Source organism: Dendrobates tinctorius, unplaced genomic scaffold, assembly GCF_039654945.1.
Source record: "Dendrobates tinctorius isolate UK_male_01 unplaced genomic scaffold, ASM3965494v1 ptg000143l, whole genome shotgun sequence".
Lineage (NCBI taxonomy): Eukaryota > Metazoa > Chordata > Amphibia > Anura > Dendrobatidae > Dendrobates > Dendrobates tinctorius.
Window position 1 is genome coordinate 438647 of NW_027361810.1, and position 19537 is coordinate 458183.

The following is a 19537-nucleotide window of genomic DNA, read 5'->3' on the forward strand; positions in this document are numbered from 1 at the left end:
CAGTAGGAGTTGTAGGACTGCAGAAGTTCAGTGTTCTCCTCCGTATAATTCTGTGTTGTCCTCCATACTTTACCTGCCAGGTGTGCCATGCGGTGCAAGGTCTACAGGAGAGACAAATCCTGCGCCGTCCATGAGAGCGGTGTATTCATTGCATCCGGCTTCCTTTTTTTTCTGCGTTTTTGGCTTTTTATTACCGCTTCTGTGATTCCTCGCCTCCGGCTTTCCAATCTATATGATTTATGACTGTTACATTAGACTTTGTGCTTTTCATACCATTTATAAGATCCTCTGCTTGTTGTCAGTGAATGGCCACATTAAAATAGCCAAAACCGTGTCCTGTCCTAAGACAGCTGAGGGTTTGTTGCAGTTGTATCCAGTCTACACAATGTTCTGGGGGATAAACATCCTGCACATTTCAGACTGATACATTGTAACAAACTGTCAGAGAGCTTTGTGCTGCGCTTTTATGGCAGAGGATTCTACTCTGATACTGTAACAAACCCTCAGCGGTGTGGCTAAGGAGGTCAGGATGGATTTTAAGCCTCTTATGAATTTTCCAATTTACTGACAACAAGTAGAGATCTTACCAGGATGAGAAATTAATATATCAGGTATTTGAGAGAATGTCCAAACTTTTCATCCGCTGTCACGCAGTTTTGCTCACAATGGAGTCTTATTTGGAGAAGACGTCATTTCATGCAGCGCCACCGTCAGGGGGTAAATTGTCACTGGTGGAGGTGCAGGCGCCGCTGCTGCTGACCTTGTCGTGGGTCTAATGCTGAGATTATCCTTTAATTCTTTTACACTGAGACCTGATCTGTAAGGAGCCGAGAGGCTGTGTCCAGCAGGGGGGACGCAGCGAGGCCCTCCTAGCAGGCAGGGTGCACCATTATTTGGGGGCTGAAGACAGTGCACACAGGACTATGGAGGCACACGACGGCGCACTCAGGACTATGGAGGCGCAAGAATTTAGAGGGTGCAGGATGGTGTACACAGGGCTGTGATGGTGCAGGACAGTGTATGCAGGAGTTTAGTGTGGTGCAGGATGGTGCTCACAGGGTTGTGATGGTGCAGGATGGTGTATACCGGAGTTTTGGGGGGTGCAGGATGGTGCACACAGGGCTGTGATGGTGCAGGACGGTGAATGCAGGAGTTTAGAGGGTGCAGGATGGTGCACACAGGGCTGTGATGGTGCAGGACAGTGTATGCAGGAGTTTGGGGGGGTGCAGGACGGTGCACACAGGGTTGTGATGGTGCAGGATGGTGTATGCAGTTTAGAGGGTGCAGGATGGTGCACACAGGGCTGTGATGGTGCAGGACGGTGAATGCAGGAGTTTAGAGGGTGCAGGATGGTGCACACAGGGCTGTGATGGTGCAGGACAGTGTATGCAGGAGTTTAGGGGGTGCAGGACGGTGCACACAGGGTTGTGATGGTGCAGGATGGTGTATGCAGTTTAGGGGGTGCAGGATGGTGCACAGGGCTGTGATGGTGCAGGACGGTGTATGCAGGAGTTTAAAGGGTGCAGGATGGTGCACACAGGGCTGTGATAGTGCAGGATGGTGTATGCTGGAGTTTAGGGGGGTGCAGGATGGTGCACACTGGGCTGTGATGGTGCAGGACGGTGTATGCAGGAGTTTAGGGGGGTGCAGGATGGTGCACACAGAACTGTGATGGTGCATGACGGTGTATGCAGGAGTTTAGAGGGTGCAGGATGGTGCACACAGGGCTGTGATGGTGCAGGACAGTGTATGCAGGAGTTTGGGGGGGTGCAGGACGGTGCACACAGGGCTGTGATGGTGCATGACGGTGTATGCAGGAGTTTAGAGGGTGCAGGATGGTGCACACAGGGCTGTGATGGTGCAGGACAGTGTATGCAGGAGTTTGTGGGGGTGCAGGACGGTGCACACAGAGTTGTGATGGTGCAGGATGGTGTATGCAGTTTAGAGGGTGCAGGATGGTGCACACAGGGTTGTGATGGTGCAGGATGGTGTATGCAGTTTAGGGGGTGCAGGATGGTGCACACAGGGTTGTGATGGTGCAGGATGGTGTATGCAGTTTAGAGGGTGCAGGATGGTGCACACAGGGCTGTGATGGTGCAGGATGGTGTATGCTGGAGTTTAGGGGGGTGCAGGATGGTGCACACAGGGCTGTGATGGTGCAGGACGGTGTATGCAGGAGTTTAGAGGGTGCAGGATGGTGCACACAGGGCTGTGATGGTGCAGGACGGTGTATGCAGGAGTGTAGGGGGTGCAGTATGGTGCACACAGGGCTGTGATGGTGCAGGACCATGTATGCAGGAGTGTAGGGGGTGCAGTATGGTGCACACAGGGCTGTGATGGTGCAGGACCATGTATGCAGGAGTGTAGGGGGTGCAGGATGGTGCACACAGGGCTGTGATGGTGCAGGACCGTGTATGCTGGAGTGTAGGGGGTGCAGGATGGTGCACACAGGGCTGTGATGGTGCAGGACCATGTATGCAGGAGTGTAGGGGGTGCAGTATGGTGCACACAGGGCTGTGATGGTGCAGGACCATGTATGCAGGAGTGTAGGGGGTGCAGGATGGTGCACACAGGGCTGTGATGGTGCAGGACCATGTATGCAGGAGTGTAGGGGGTGCAGGATGGTGCACACAGGGCTGTGATGGTGCAGGACCATGTATGCAGGAGTGTAGGGGGTGCAGTATGGTGCACACAGGGCTGTGATGGTGCAGGACCATGTATGCAGGAGTATAGGGGTGCAGTATGGTGCACACAGGGCTGTGATGGTGCAGGACCATGTATGCAGGAGTGTAGGGGGTGCAGTATGGTGCACACAGGGCTGTGATGGTGCAGGACGGTGTATGCAGGAGTGTAGGGGGTGCAGTATGGTGCACACAGGGCTGTGATGGTGCAGGACCATGTATGCAGGAGTATAGGGGGTGCAGTATGGTGCACACAGGGCTGTGATGGTGCAGGACCATGTATGCAGGAGTTTAGAGGGTGCAGTATGGTGCACACAGGGCTGTGATGGTGCAGGACCGTGTATGCTGGAGTGTAGGGGGTGCAGTATGGTGCACACAGGGCTGCGATGGTGCAGGACCGTGTATGCTGGAGTTTAGGAGTGTGAAGAGCTGCAGGTTCCCGATGTTGGGATGTGCTGTAACATGGCTGTGTACCTGCAGCGAGCAGTCACTGGGGAGATTCATGGCCGGAGGGCGCAGGACGATCGCAGCGCACCATAGATGGTAAGGAGAGCGGCGCCCAGGTTGGCCTCTCTTCCTCTTCCCTGCTGCCAGGGATTCTTCCGATGCTTCTGTCAGAGACTAAACAGCAGAGAGTGCCCACTGACAGATGAGGAAGGAAGTGAGGACGTGCAGGGGTTAATCAAGACATTCCCAGGACTGAAGTGCAGTTCTCTGATTGTGGAGGACAGACACCTCCCTGTTCACATCCAGGCAGCAGAGGTACTATCCTGGTGTCCTACATCACACAGAGAACCAGAGGATAAGACAGCAGAATAGTGAATGCAGCTCTGGAGGTGACTGGAGGATAGCACACGATGTAACAGCAGAATAGTGACTGCAGCTCTGGAGGTGACTGGAGGATAAGACACGATGTAACAGCAGAATAGTGAGTGCAGCTCTGGAGGTGACTGGAGGATAAGACAATGTAACAGCAGAATAGTGACTGCAGCTCTGGAGGTGATGAGGATAAGACAGGATGTAACAGCAGAATAGTGAGTGCAGCTCTGGAGGTAACTGGAGGATAAGACACGATGTAACAGCAGATTAGTGACTGCAGCTCTGGAGGTGACTGGAGGATAAGACACAATGTAACAGCAGAATAGTGACTGCAGCTCTGGAGGTAACGAGGATAAGACAGGATGTAACAGCAGAATAGTGAGTGCAGCTCTGGAGGTGACTGGGGTATAAGACACGATGTAACAGCACAATAGTGACTGTAGCTCTGGAGGTACCGAGGATAAGACAGGATGTAACAGCAGAATAGTGAGTGCAGCTCTGGAGGTGACTGGAGGATAAGACACAACGTAACAGCAGAATAGTGACTACAGCTCTGGAGGTGACTGGAGGATAAGACACCATGTAGCAACAGAATAGTGACTGCAGCTCTTGAGGTGACTGGAGGATAAGACCCGATGTAACAGCAGATTTGTGACTGCAGCTCTGGAGGTGACTGGAGGATAAGATAGGATGTAACAGCAGAATAGTGACCGCAGCTCTGGAGGTGACTGGAAGATAAGACACCATGTAAGAGCAGAATAGTGACTGCAGCTCTGGAGGTGACTGGAGGATAAGACAGGATGTAACAGCAGAATAGTGAGTGCAGCTCTGGAGGTGACTGGAAGATAAGACAGGATGTAACAGCAGAATAGTGACTGCAGCTCTGGAGGTGACTGGAGTATACCCTGTGACTCGGGTTCAGACCTCGAGCCGTGGAGTTGTGACCCGTGGAGGGATGTCGCATTTTTCTCCTGAATGTTCCGGATTTGTTTTCTTGCCCTTTTTCCCACGGACGGGCGCTGATACTGATGGGTGGTTGCTTCCTGCTGACTCCTATCAGGTGACTGCGGCTGATGGGAGTTGTCGGCCACACAATGCGATCTAAAGATCACCAGATTTCCAATCTCCGCCGGTCTTCTGTGAATAAAGCTTTTTTGTTTGCTGGAATGTTCTGTAACTTCCCAGTAGACTTGTATTTCAGTTATTCATTAAGATCTCTGCTTGCTGTCATTGGGGGAAATCTGTTTACTGATCCTGTAGATCTGCCTTGTCCCCCATCTGATTATTTGTGACAATGTATCAATGTAGACAAGATGTAGCTTTGATCTTTAGGACCAGATGCGACCTCGACCTCTGCATCCCTATCCCTGTATAGACAGCAAGCAGAGGAGGGGGCAGGATGCTGGAGCGTCGCACTGACAAGGCAGCCAGTCTCTGCTCTGTTCCAATTGGTTGTGGTGTTTTCCCACTGCATATTCCTGCAGCAGGTGAAGGGTTAACTCCGCCCAGTCCAGACACAATACCGCTGTCTATATTTGTGGCTGATTTCCCAGTATTCCCAGTCTTCGCTTGCTGCTCCCTTCTATTTCTGCTGGTTCTTGAGATGGGAAAATCTCTGGATTGTGAAATCTCCGCCAGTTTCCAGTCTCTGAATTTATAAACTGTCGGCGATTTATCGTCTCCTCTACCTGTAATGTCACCGCGACTCCTAGAACCCTCCTGTCACTCTCCTCTTACTACACCGAGTAATAATGGCCCAGTACAGCGCGCCAGCAAATCTGATAGGTGACCCAGTCCGAGTGTCAGTAAACCTGATGCTGTGCTCGGTCCGTGTGTCAGTAAACCTGATGCTGTGCCCGGTCCGTGTGTCAGTAAACCTGATGCTGTGCCCGGTCCGTGTGTCAGTAAATCTGATGCTGTGCCCGGTCCGTGTGTCAGTAAACCTGATGCTGTATCCGGTCCGTATGTCAGTAAACCTGATTCTGTACCCGGTCCGTGTGTCAGTAAGCCTGATGCTGTACCCGGTCCGTGTGTCAGTAAACCTGATGCTGTGCCCGGTCCGTGTGTCAGTAAACCTGATGCTGTGCCCGGTCCGTGTGTCAGTAAATCTGATGCTGTGCCCGGTCCGTGTGTCAGTAAATCTGATGCTGTGCCCGGTCCGTGTGTCAGTAAGCCTGATGCTGTGCCCGGTCCGTGTGTCAGTAAACCTGATGCTGTGCCCGGTCCGTGTGTCAGTAAACCTGATGCTGTACCTGGTCCGTGTGTCAGTAAATCTGATGCTGTGCCCGGTCCGTGTGTCAGTAAACCTGATGCTATGCCCGGTCCGTGTGCCAGTAAGCCTGATGCTATGCCCGGTCCGTGTGTCAGTAAGCCTGATGCTGTGCCCGGTCCGTGTGTCAGTAAATCTGATGCTGTGCCCGGTCCGTGTGTCAGTAAACCTGATGCTGTGCCCGGTCCATGTGTCAGTAAACCTGATGCTGTGCCCGATCCGTGTGTCAGTAAACCTGATGCTGTGCCCGGTCCGTGTGTCAGTAAACCTGATGCTGTGCCCGGTCCGTGTGTCAGTAAACCTGATGCTGTGCCCGGTCCGTGTGTCAGTAAACCTGATGCTGTGCCCGGTCCGTGTGTCAGTAAACCTGATGCTGTGCCCGGTCCGTGTGTCAGTAAACCTGATGCTGTGCCCTGTCCGTGTGTCAGTAAACCTGATGCTGTGCCCGGTCCGTGTGTCAGTAAACCTGATGCTGTGCCCGGTCCGTTTGTCAGTAAGACTGATGCTGTGCCCGGTCCGTGTGTCAGTAAACCTGATGCTGTTCCCGCTCCGTGTGTCAGTAAACTTGATGCTGTACCCGGTCCGTGTGTCAGTAAATCTGATGCTGTACCCGGTACGTGTGTCAGTAAATCTGATGCTGTGCCCGGTCCGTGTGTCAGTAAATCTGATGCTGTATCCGGTCCGTGTGTCAGTAAACTTGATGCTCTATCCGGTCCGTGTATCAGTAAATCTGATGCTGTGCCCGGTCCGTGTGTCAGTAAATCTGATGCTGTACCCGGTCCGTGTGTCAGTAAACCTGATGCTGTACCCGGTCCGTGTGTCAGTAAACCTGATGCTGTATGAGGTCCGTGTGTCAGTAAATCTGATGCTGTACCCGGTCTGTGTGTCAGTAAATCTGATGCTGTGCCCGGTCCGTGTGTCAGTAAACCTGATGCTGTACCCGGTCCGTGTGTCAGTAAACCTGATGCTGTGCCCGGTCCGTGTGTCAGTAAACCTGATGCTGTGCCCGGTCCGTGTGTCAGTAAACCTGATGCTGTGCCCGGTCCGTGTGTCAGTAAACCTGATGCTGTGCCCGGTCCGTGTGTCAGTAAACCTGATGCTGTGCCCGGTCCGTGTGTCAGTAAACCTAATGCTGTGCCCGGTCCGTGTGTCAGTAAGACTGATGCTGTGCCCGGTCCGTGTGTCAGTAAACCTGATGCTGTGCCCGGTACGTGTGTCAGTAAACCTGATGCTGTACCCGGTACGTGTGTCAGTAAACCTGATGCTGTGCCCGGTCCGTGTGTCAGTAAATCTGATGCTGTGCCCGGTCCGTGTGTCAGTAAACCTGATGCTGTACCCGGTCTGTGTGTCAGTAAATCTGATGCTGTGCCCGGTCCGTGTGTCAGTAAACCTGATGCTGTACCCGGTCCGTGTGTCAATAAACCTGATGCTGTATCCGGTCCGTGTGTCAGTAAGCCTGATGCTGTGCCCGGTCCGTGTGTCAGTAAGCCTGATGCTGTGCCCGGTCCGTGTGTCAGTAAACCTGATGCTGTGCCCGGTCCGTGTGTCAGTAAACCTGATGCTGTGCCCGGTCCGTGTGTCAGTAAACCTGATGCTGTGCCCGGTCCGTGTGTCAGTAAACCTGATGCTGTACCCGGTCCGTGTGTCAGTAAACCTGATGCTGTATCCGCTCCGTGTGTCAGTAAGTCTGATGCTGTGCCCTGTCTGTGTGTCAGTAAACCTGATGCTGTGCCCGGTCCGTGTGTCAGTAAACCTGATGCTGTACCCGCTCCGTGTGTCAGTAAACCTGATGCTGTATCCGCTCCGTGTGTCAGTAAGCCTGATGCTGTGCCCTGTCTGTGTGTCAGTAAACCTGATGCTGTGCCCGGTCCGTGTGTCAGTAAACCTGATGCTGTACCCGGTCCGTGTGTCAGTAAACCTGATGCTGTATCCGGTCCGTGTGTCAGTAAGCCTGATGCTGTGCCCTGTCTGTGTGTCAGTAAACCTGATGCTGTGCCCGGTCCGTGTGTCAGTAAGCCTGATGCTGTGCCCGGTCCGTGTGTCAGTAAGCCTGATGCTGTGCCCGGTCCGTGTGTTAGTAAACCTGATGCTGTGCCCGGTCCGTGTGTCAGTAAGCCTGATGCTGTGCCCGGTCCGTGTGTCAGTAAACCTGATGCTGTGCCCGGTCCGTATGTCAGTAAACCTGATGCTGTGCCCGGTCCGTGTGTCAGTAAACCTGATGCTGTGCCCGGTACGTGTGTCAGTAAACCTGATGCTGTACCCGGTCCGTGTGTCAGTAAACCTGATGCTGTGCCCGGTCCGTATGTCAGTAAACCTGATGCTGTGCCCGGTCTGTGTGTCAGTAAATCTGATGCTGTGCCCGGTCCGTGTGTCAGTAAACCTGATGCTGTACCCGGTCCGTGTGTCAGTAAATCTAAAAGTTGGACCCAGTCCGTGTGTCATCAAAAATGGAAGGTGGCCTCGGTCAGTGCATCAGTAAGCCTGAGGCTGGACCTGCCATGAGCTGTAGTGGCGCTCCTCCAGCTGTGTGATGCCCCTTGTGCTCTGTACATGTGAGCAGCGTTTCCCCCCTCCGGCTCTGCTGACCTGTGGACAATAATTGTGGCTATTTCAGGAGTGGAATTGTGTGGGAAAATCTGCCTGTATTTTTAGTGTGTATACATTACTGACAATCTGTGGATCCCACTTTTCCATAATGAGCGCGGCTGTCGGAGGCTGCAGATGTGTGCCCCCTCCAAGACCCGACTCCTATCCTCCTTGCAGCAAGACAGATTTTACACGGACTACTTCTTAAATTGAAAATCCAAGATAAAAACATAATGAGTAAATACCCTGCAGTAAATAAACAGCAGTAGTGCATGAAATTAACATAGGGCAAAAACCATCCGACCATGTCACGGTGACCTTCTTCAGGATGGTTGCAACCTCAAATATTAAAACCTTACTATTTCCAAAGTGACGTGCGTGTGGATAAGGGCAGAGAAGGACTGAAACCCGGTTAGTGGACACGCTGTCATGTCAGTGAATGCTTTTATTACTATTTACACCTATAGGTTGTGGCTTTTTTGCTCCTTGGGGTTTCCTCTATGGTTCCTCAGTGGCTTCTTTGGTGTTTCCTCCATGGTTCCTCTGTGATTTCTTTCAGGTTTCCTCCATGGCTTCTTTGTGATTTCCTTGAGGTCTCTTCCATGGCTTTTCTGTGGCTTCTTTTGGTTTCTTCCGTGGTTCCTCTGGCTCTTTTGGGGTTTCCTCCATGGTTTCTCTGTGATTTCTTTGAGGTTTCCGCCATGGCTTCTATGTGATTTCCTTGAGGTCTCTTCCATGGCTTTTCTGTGGCTTCTTTGGGTTTCTTCTGTGGTTCCTCTGTGGCTCTTTTGGGGTTTCCTCCATGGTTCCTTTGTGATTTCTTTGAGGTTTCCTCCATGGCTCCTATGTGATTTCCTTGAGGTCTCTTCCATGGCTTTTCTGTGGCTTCTTTGGGTTTCTTCCGTGGTTCCTCTGTGGCTCTTTTGGGGTTTCCTCCATGGTTTCTCTGTGTCTTCTTCAGGTTTTCTCTATGGTTTTTCTGTGGCTTGCTTGGGGTTTCCTCCATTGTTTTTGTGTGGCTTCCTTGAGGATTCCTATATATTTCCTCTGTGACTTCCTTGGGGTTTCCTCCATGGTTCCTCTCTGGCTTCTTTGGGGTTTTCTTCCATTGTTTTTCTATGGCTTTGTTGGAACTTACTCCAAGGTTATTCTGTGGCCTCCTTGGGGTTTCCTTCATAGTTTCTCTGAGGCTTCCTTTAAGTTTCCTCCATGATTTTTCTGTGGCATCCTTGGATTTCCTCTGTAGTTCTTCTGTGGCTTCCTAGGGGTTTCCTCCATAGTTTCTTTGTGGCTACCTTGGGCTTTCCTCCATGGTTTCTCTATGGCTTTCTTGGGATTTCCTCCATGTTTTTTCTTTGGCTTCCTTAGGGTTTCCTCCATGGTTTCTTTGACTCCTTGGGGTTTATTTCATCTCTGGATTTTTAGTAATCCTCCTCTTTTTTTTCTTCAGAAAAGCAGTCTTCTGAAAAACTGGAAGGTTCCAAAGTGCCATCTCCCAGGATCAGTTCTGCTCCTGTTTTTGTGAAAGGTCTCTGTGATCTCCAGGTTATGGATGGGAGTCAGGTGGTGATGAATGTTGAAGTTACAGGTAATTCATTGCTGTGTCTGTATAATGTTTTTCTTAGCACATTTAGTAAATATCTGTGCCCATTTCTTTTTTTGTAGCAGAAATCTAATTCCTCAGGAAACTGAATTTTTTTTACTGTCTCATAGTGTAGTCAGAACCCCCATTTTTTCAGTGCTCTGTTCCACCCACAACAGCTCAGCAACTGACTGCTCCAATGTGGAGGAGACCACTCCACACAGAAGATGGGGGTTCTGACTACACTAAGAAGCAGAGCCCTCATTTTTCGGCTCTAACAATAAACATCTGAATTATGTAATATAATGTAATATTCTGCATTTAGTGATGTCAGCTGCTGTCATAGTTGGCGCAATCACTAGAACATTGTAAGGTTTTCATGGGAAATCTACACCCAGATCATTAGTTTTTGTTGATTTGCTCTTTTATTTTCAATTGATTTAAGCTCATCCTCCGGCGGAGATTCTCTGGTTCCACAATGGTAAAGAGATCCAGGAGACGGAGGATTTTCACTTTGAGAGGAGCGGCGACACCTTCTGCCTGTACATCCAGGAGGTGTTTCCTGAGGACACTGGGACGTACACGTGTGAGGCCTGGAATAGCCTGGGACAGGCCCGGACAGAGGCAGTGCTGACCGTGCAAGGTGAGAAGTGTGCATGTGTCCATAACAAGCCTTTATTCACACTGAGGTCATTTTTTGACACATGGTAAGGTTTTAATACTAGAGGTTTGGATCGTCCCTACTGGTACTCATTGGCACTGGTAAGAAAAAATGTAAAAGCCATTCTATCAAAAACAGACAGTGCTTACCAAGTCCCCTATATTATTTACAGCGGGTGAAATAAGTATTGAACACGTCACCAATTTTCTAAGTAAATCTATTTGTAAAGGTGCTATTGACATAAAATTCTCACTAGTTAGAAACAACCCATCCAATCCACACAGGCAAAGAAATCATCCATAGATGTCTGTAAATTATGTGTGATAATGAGAAATGACGCAGGGAAAAAGTACTGAACACGCCTACTGAAATGTATTTAACACTTTGTACAAAACCATTGTTGGTCCTGAAGCTTCAAGACGCCTTCTGTATGGAGAAACTAGTCGCAGGCATTGCTCAGGTGTTATTTTGACCCATTCTTCCACGCAAACACTTGTAACTTCCTGAAGCTTCCGTGGCTCCGTGAACTCTGAGCTTTAGCTCCTTCCATGCATTTTCTCTTAGATTCAGGTCTGGTGATCGGCTCGGCCATTCTAGCAGAGAGTTTCCTTGGCCGTGTGATTTGTATCATTGTCTTGCTGAAATGTCCACCCTCATTTCATCATCATCCTGGTAGATGGCAGCGGATTTTTATGCAGACTGTCTCGGAACATTTGTTCATTCATCTTTCCCTCAATTATATGATGTTTGCCAGTGCCTTATGCCATGATTTTCCCACCTCCACATTTCGTTGCTGGTATGGTGTTTTTAGGGTGATATGCAGTGCCTTTTGGCCTCCAAACATCATACTGGCATCTGACCAGATTATATTCCCCAGTATTTCACAGGCTTGTCTAAATGTTTTTCAGCAAACTGTAAACACGCTTAAACATTTTTTGTTCAGCTATGGAGGTTGTGTGGTGAGTGTGCATACAGCCCATGCAGGTTGTGTGGTGAGCGTGCATACAGGCCATGCAGGTTGTGTGGTGAGCGTGCATACAGGCCATGGAGGTTGAATGCATCACATATAGTTTTCTGTGAAACAATTGTACCTGCTGATTCCAGGTCTTTCTGTAGCTCTCCACAGGTGGTCTTTGGCTCTTGGACAATTCTTCTGATCATTCTTTTCACTCCTCTATCAGAAATGTTGCAAGGACCACCTGGCTGTGGCCGGTTTAATGTTGAAATTATGTTATGGTCACTTCCAGATTATGGCCCCGACAGGGTTCACTGCAACCTTTAGTACTTTAGCAATCATTATGTAACCAATGCTCTCAGGATGTTTTGCAACAATAAGGTTGTGGAGGTCTTGAGACAGCTCACTGGTGTTACTCATCATGAGATGTTTCTTGTGTGGCCCCTTGGAAATGAGACACCTTTTTATAGACCATCAGATTAACCAGCTGATATTATTTGTCACTAAGTGGAAGGATTGCCTTCTAATTACTGATAGATCTCAGCGGGCATCAGGACTTTCCATGGCTTTTTGCTCCTGCCTTTCTTCATGTGTGCAATACTTTTTCCCTGTGTCTTTTATCTGTATTACACATAACTTATAGACAAATATGGTGATTTCCTTGCCTGTGTGGATGTGGATTGGATGGGTTGTTACCAACACCTGGATAGAACTTCATGTTAATATCATCTTTAGAAATAGATTTACTTAGAAAATTAGTGATGAGTTCAATACTTATTGCCAGGGCTGTGGAGTCTGTAAGCCAAACCTCGGACTCCTCAATTTCCGTAACTCCGACTCCACAGCACTGGTCACCCCTGACATGGACATAAAGTGTATATTCATAAACGGTAATGCAAGGATTGTGTATCCACAGGGATGTAGAGCAGCCAAGATATTAGTAATCATTTTTATTTGCTTACAAATAACATTAAAATAACAAAACATGGAAGGAGGAAAAAAGGAAAGAAACAACAGGTGGAAACATGTGCAGGGTGATACGGGGTAAGAACATGCACATGGAAAAATGATAGTGGGTAGCTACAACAAAAACAAATACATGATCCAAATAGATCAATAATGATAAATAGAGTAAATATACCTGTCTAATCCAATAAAGAATTAAATACATAGTGGTTAATATGGTTACAAAGTGCAATAAAAATATCTCTGTGTGGTCGTGGCTTCACAGAAACCAGTCAAGATGAAGAAAGCATACAACATATTAAGGTGCCCATGCAAAGAACTACAGCAGTCTACTGGCCAGAAAGTGTAGACCCCAGAACAGTCTGCCCCTGCCCAGCGCGCGTTTCGCCTGAGCTTTGACGAGGGGTTACATAGATCAATGAACCATTACCTTGTGTTCTCATAACATAGACAGGTACATATTTTCAGAAGCTGATCATACTTAATTGCCACTTTGCACATGTGACATTATGTATTTATTTCCTTCTTTATTGGATTAGACAGGTATATTTACTCTGTTTATCATTATTGATCTATTTGGATCATGTATTTGTTTTTGTTGTAGCTACCCACTATCATTTTTTCACGTGCACGTTCTTTCCCCGTATCACCCTGCACATTTTTCCACCTGATGTTTTTTTCCTTTTTTTCTCCTGCCCTGTGATGTTATTTTAATGCTATTTTGAACCAACTATAAGTTATTACCTATTCTCTTGGTTGTGTATCATATTTCTAGGCTGCACAACAGATTCATCTCCAGTAAAAGCCGAGATCCTCAGATCAGGAACACAACAGACATTTATAGGACATTTCAGAACTTTCCCAAATTCTTATGAAAACATTTCCAGCACATCCTGCATTGTACTACTGCACCCAACGGATTATATAATTTAACTAGCTGAAGAGCCCGGCGTTGCCCAGGCCTAGTAACCAACTGTGGTTAGTTATAACAAATTATAATGATTATATTGCACATAAAAACATTTCACATCATATAGTCAACACTACAGATTTGCAACACAAATTAACTAAACGATTAACCAAGTATTGATAGTATTTTATTTTCAACTCATTCAAGATTTTTGGTTTTTCCTTTTGGTGCAAAGATGAACAGATTTTTGGCAGTTACAACTCTTGAACAGACCACATAAAGTTGACCATAAGAAAAGCATGGAGATTGCAAATCGATCCCTACTACTTTCAAGGACTGTCCCTGAGCATTGTTAATGGACATTGCAAATAGCAGTTGAACTGGAAACTGGAGGCGTTTAAAATCAAAAACAAATCAGATGGAATGAGTGGAATTCTTGGAATGAAAATGTCCTCTCCTTTGGCACATCCTGTTTCTGAGCCGTGTATCTAACCCTATCCTGTGTGATAATGTCTGCTGAGCTGTGTATCTAATCCTATCCTGTGTGATACTGTCTGCTGAGCTGTGTATCTAATCCTATCCTGTGTGATACCGTCTGCTGAGCCGTGTATCTAACCCTATCCTGTGTGATACTGTCTGCTGAGCCGTGTATCTAATCTTATCCTGTGATACTGACTGCTGAGCCGTGTATCTAATCCTATCCTGTGTGACACTGACTGCTGAGCCGTGTATCTAATCCTATCCTGTGTGATACTGACTGCTGAGCCGTGTATCTCATCCTATCCTGTGTGATACTGACTGCTGAGGTGTGTATCTAATCCTATCCTGTGATACTGACTGCTGAGCTGTGTATCTAATCCTCTCCTGTGTGATACTGACTGCTGAGCTGTGTATCTAATCCTATCCTGTGTGATACTGACTGCTGAGCCGTGTATCTAATCCTATCCTGTGTGATACTGACTGCTGAGCTGTGTATCTAATCCTCTCCTGTGTGATACTGACTGCTGAGCTGTGTATCTAATCCTCTCCTGTGTGATACTGACTGCTGAACCGTGTATCTAATCCTATCCTGTGTGATATTGACTGCTGAGCCATGTATCTAATCCTATCCTGTGTGATATTGACTGCTGAGCCATGTATCTAATCCTATCCTGTGTGATACTGAGCTCCTATAAAAAGAGAGAAGCCAGCGCTGCCGGTGGTCAGAACGCATAACATGAAGTGCAATGCACATATTAACATCTAACTGTATTCAATATGAGACATTTGGCAAAATATTGATCAATAAATTGAGCCACCCCGCCGCGCCAAGGCAATCTCATGTGGGGGGTCCTACTCTACATTTTTATTATTCACTGTGCCATTACGGCCTCCTAAATATTATAAAAGCAAGACCATATCAAATGCAATCCGTACCCGAGGCATATCTGCATCACTCCCGTGCAGCCAGATGTAGAAAGTGCAGATAAAGGCCAACCAGGTCTGAACATAGACATCTCAGGTTTGACCTCCACACATTTCCTGACCAGCAAACACAGATGAAGGGCAATGCAGGCTCAGACACAGGTGTACAAATTAAATAAAGCCTGGGGCGGGGCTGCTGTGTGTGTGCACAGAAGCCTTGATCCACCACAATGAACACAGCAAAAATGGCGAACATAAACCAGCGCGCACGGCAACAGTGGTGGTCAGCCACGACGCAATATGCAAATATAAAAAGAGAGAAGCCAGCGCTGCCGGTGGTCAGAACGCATAACATGAAGTGCAATGCACATATCCAACTGTATTCAATATGCAGTCTGTGTCAGAGGGTGGTCTGTGTTGGCACGGTAATAAATTGTGTTATTTCCAGCTTTACAGAAGGACGATAACACCATAGAAATGATAAGAATAGGACAAATTGTTTGGTGAATTTGAACGCGCGGGTTAAAATTTCACCTCACAACATAGCCTAGGGCGCTCTCGGGGTCCAGACGTGTGACTGTGCAAAATTTTGTGGCTGTAGCTGCGACGGTGCGGTTGCCTATCCCGGACATACATACATACACACATACATACACACATACATACATTGAGCTTTATATATTAGATAGTCGGAGTCTGTCCATTTTATACCGACTCTGACGCCACAGCCCTGCTTGTTTCACCTGCTGTATATGTAATACATATGCACACACTCTTTTGTGCCGTACAGTGTATATTTAGATATTACCGCCCAGTAGACATCTGTGTAGCTATGTATTACATCTCACTGCCATATAGATGTATAAACCCTCCAATACAGATATTACAGCATGGGGTATGTGCATATGTGTGTGTGTGTGTGTGTGTGTGTGTGTGTGTGTGTGTGTGTATATATATATATATATATATATGTGTGTATATATATGTGTGTGTACAGCACTGTACACTGTATGGGGAATATTTAGGTGGTTGTATGTGATATTGTTGGAATTCACACCCTCACGTAACATTAGGCAGCATTCACACACAGGCAATGTGGTTTGGTCCAAACAGGTGCAGTTTTGTTGCTTTCGTAAAACTCTAAGGGATTCAAAGCCAGAACTAGAACCAGCCTCCTCTGGGCACAAATGTATCACCGCCAGTAACCAGTTCATCCAGCAGCCCATTCATCAGTGTGGCTCCCCCAACAGAGTACAGTCCTCTCCCTCTGCGATTCTGACTGACACTGCAACACCAGATGTCTTTTCTTCCTCCCAGGCACAATAAGGTGATATATACAGTCCTTTATCCTGGAGCAAACTTTACTCAAGAGGTCCGGTCCCACCAGTCTCGGTATCACCTTCAGCCTGAGCTCCTTCTGCTTCCGGCACCAAGCTGAAGTGTTCAACGCCTTAGTTCGTCAGCTGGGAAGCTGACCAGAGTGGATTGTATTGAAGATGATGAGCGAGACAATCCAGAATCTCACACTGAACAGACTGCAGTTCCAACACACAGACTGCTCCTCTTTCCTAGCTGACCTGTGCAGTCATCATTCAGAGACAGACCCTGGCTTGTCTGTCTCAGATGCAGCTCACGTTTTGGCTGGACACTCACCAGCTTAAACACACTCCACTCTTCTCAACTCCCAGCAGACTCCATAGTGAACCCATCACCTGGTTCTTAGTCAAAGCTCGCCAGGTGCATCTAATCAAGACCTGCAGCGCTAAGCGTTAACCCTGTCCTACCTGGCTTTGCTACACTGTGTTTGTGTGTGTGGGTGTGTGGGATGAAACTGAATGGGAGGAGACACAGATTAGATATTAGAAAAAACTTTTTGACAGTTAGAGTGATCAATGAGTGGAACAGGCTGCCACGAGAGGTGGTGAGTTCTCCTTCATTGGAAGCCTTCAAACAGAGGCTGGACAGACATCTGACTGGGATGATTTAGCGAATCCTGCTTTGAGCAGGGGGTTGGACCAGATGACCCAGGAGGTCCCTTCCAACTCTACGATTCTATGATTCTATATTTATATATAGATTGTGAGGGAAATCATATGCAAGGGTTGTTACGTGTCCCCCAGAATGCGTATGGAGGCATACTAAACCCGCTCGGGCGTATTGTGATTGTAGACAAAGCTGTGGCTACAATACAATGCAAGATAAAAGTAGAGTGAATTTGGTCAAACTATTTGATCAATTCGGATTTAAGAGACCCTGACATGGGCTTTTATTTTTGAAGAGATCTGTAGGATGGTAGTGGGATGGATCTCTCCCTTCACTCCATGTCTTGGGAGTGGCCCATGTCCACAATTCCCATTTAAACCTTCAGATCATGTCTGGGTGTGTCGGTGTTTGGTTTGCAAGCAGCAAAGCAGGAGGCTCTGTGTATGACACATCTGTGAGAGTCTGAACACAGGCCAGAGAAAGCGAAGCCTTTGACTCCCCCACGAATGTTACGGTGGTGCAGTCTCCCACGGCAACAACTGATACAGGCTGTTACAATAGATCCAGAGGATAAAGTTTGTTATTTTTGAACGTTGCCAAAATACAGACGCATAAGTTGCACTAACCTGGTCACTGCCTCTTTACCACACTATCGTGAAAGCCGCTGCATTACAATATATGCATATATATATATATATATATATATATACACACACATATATAGCACAGTGCATTTCATGTATTTTTTCGGTCTCAGAGCCGCAGGAGGGGACGCAGCCCTGGTTCATCAGTAAGCCTAAATCCATGGCATTGTTGCCGGGGCAGAGCGCGCTGCTCTCTTGTGCAATTGCCGGAGATCCCTTCCCTGAGGTTCAGTGGATGAAGGATGGACAGAAGCTCAGCGACCGCGACGTTCTGCAGAATGAAGATGTCTTCACATTAATCCTGAGGAACGTTCACGAGGAAGATGCCGGAGTGTATCAGATCTGCCTCAGGTAAGAGAATACCATTTTGGTGCTGCAGTGGCCGCCTGCTGATGTAAGGTTTGTGTAGTAGGTTCCTGCTTGTTCTCATACCCCCTGCTATTATACTTGCCATTATTCCTTCCCTTTCCCATGCTTTACATTTCAGCTCTTCTTGTTCAGACTGGCTGATATATAAGATGAAGCCTGGCAGGATGGTGATTTCTATTACAGTTAGAACAGAATTATTATACAGCGCAGAGGACTAAAAGGGAGAAAATAAAGTATATCAGGAAACTGCTGAAGATAGTCAGAAGGGAGGGGCCTCAAGAAGAGGGTGTGACTTCAAGAAGAGGGAGGGGGCTTAGGAAGAGGGATTGCCTTCAAGAAGGAGGTTTTAAGAAGAGGGAGAGGTCTCAAGAAGGAGAAGGCTTCAGGAAGAGGGAGGGGCCTCGAGAAGATGGAGTGGCTTTCAGAAGAAAGAGGAAGCGGTTTTGAGAAGAGGGCGGGACTTCAAGAAGAGGGAGGAGGTTTCAAGAAAAGGCAGGGGCCTCAAAAAGGAGGACGCTTCAAGAAGAGGGAATGGCTCCAAGATGAAGGCGGAGGCTTCAAGAAGAGGATGGGGCCTCAAGAAGGAGAAGGTGATTTCAAGAAGGCGGGGCATCAAGAAGTGGGAGAGGTCTCAAGAAGGAGGAGGCTTCAAGAAGAGGGAGGGGCCTCAGGTAGAGGAAGTGGCTCCAACAAGAAGCATGGGGCTTCAAGAAGCGGGAATGGCCCCAAGAAGAAGAAGGAGGTTTCAAGAAGAGGCAGAGGTCTCAAGAAAGCGGATGCTTCAAGAATAGGGAGGAGGTTTCAAGAAGAGGCAGAGGTCTCAAGAAAGCGGATGCTTCAAGAAGAGGGCGGGGTGTCAAGAAGCTGCATTGGACTTCATGTAGTGGAAGAGGGCAAGGTGTCAAGAAGATAGAGTGGCCTCAAGAAGCGGGCAAGGCCTCAAAAAGAAGAGGACTCAAGAGGAGGGAGGGGACTTAAGAAAAGAAGGCATGAGTTTCTTTTTAATCACAGTCAGAAAATTACATTAATATTTAGTCCTTTGACATACACAGCAGAGTATTTCCCTTGAGCCATACCCATATAGAATCACATACCATGGCGTATCCTAACGCAGCAATCAGACTAACCATGTGGCTCTTCAGGGGTGTATGGAAATGCTTCAATTCTGCACCGTAGTTTAAAGTAGTCTTTTTATAGAGAGATGACATAGAGCTTGGATACAGAGCAGCATCATATCAGATGTTCAGAGTTTTAGTCACAGTGTATCAGACAGGTGAGAACTGTGAGCCCGAGATCCTATATATTTATATATATATACAATTGTAGCAAACCTTAGGCTGTGTAAGCTGAACTAGGCCAGGCCAAGCTTCTATTCAATGACAGAAAGCACAGATGTTTACAGTAAAGGAACAAAAACATAAATTAAATCAGAGACAAACGCAGAGTTGCTGATGCTTGCATTTTTCACGCTCTAAAAGCTGACTCTAGTGTGAGGAGCCAGGCTGCTCAGGGGCGGGGTCATATAGAAGACTGGTTTCACAGAGACTGGCTTCCCCTTTAGCAAAAGAATAAAAATGAATGTCCGGCGCAGACAGTGATTATAGGACGATAACACATGGACGGCTCCTGGTGCATTGGATGCAGAATATTGCACTGAGAGATTGGGGTGGTTAGTTCCTGTTGGGCCGGGGGCAGGAGCCCCTTACCC

The 19537-nt window shown here is 47.7% G+C and overlaps 1 protein-coding gene across 3 annotated transcripts in view; it reads left to right on the plus strand.

Moving 5' to 3' along the window:
* Positions 1 to 19537, plus strand: part of MYLK (myosin light chain kinase) — a 196699-nt gene that overhangs the window by 2266 nt on the left and 174896 nt on the right. For all 3 annotated transcript variants that reach the window (XM_073545258.1, XM_073545255.1, XM_073545256.1), the window contains exons 2-4: positions 9806 to 9943; positions 10383 to 10580; positions 17574 to 17811. In XM_073545258.1, coding sequence (XP_073401359.1) covers positions 9806 to 9943; positions 10383 to 10580; positions 17574 to 17811 — 574 coding nt within the window. The remainder of the gene's footprint in view (positions 1 to 9805; positions 9944 to 10382; positions 10581 to 17573; positions 17812 to 19537) is intronic.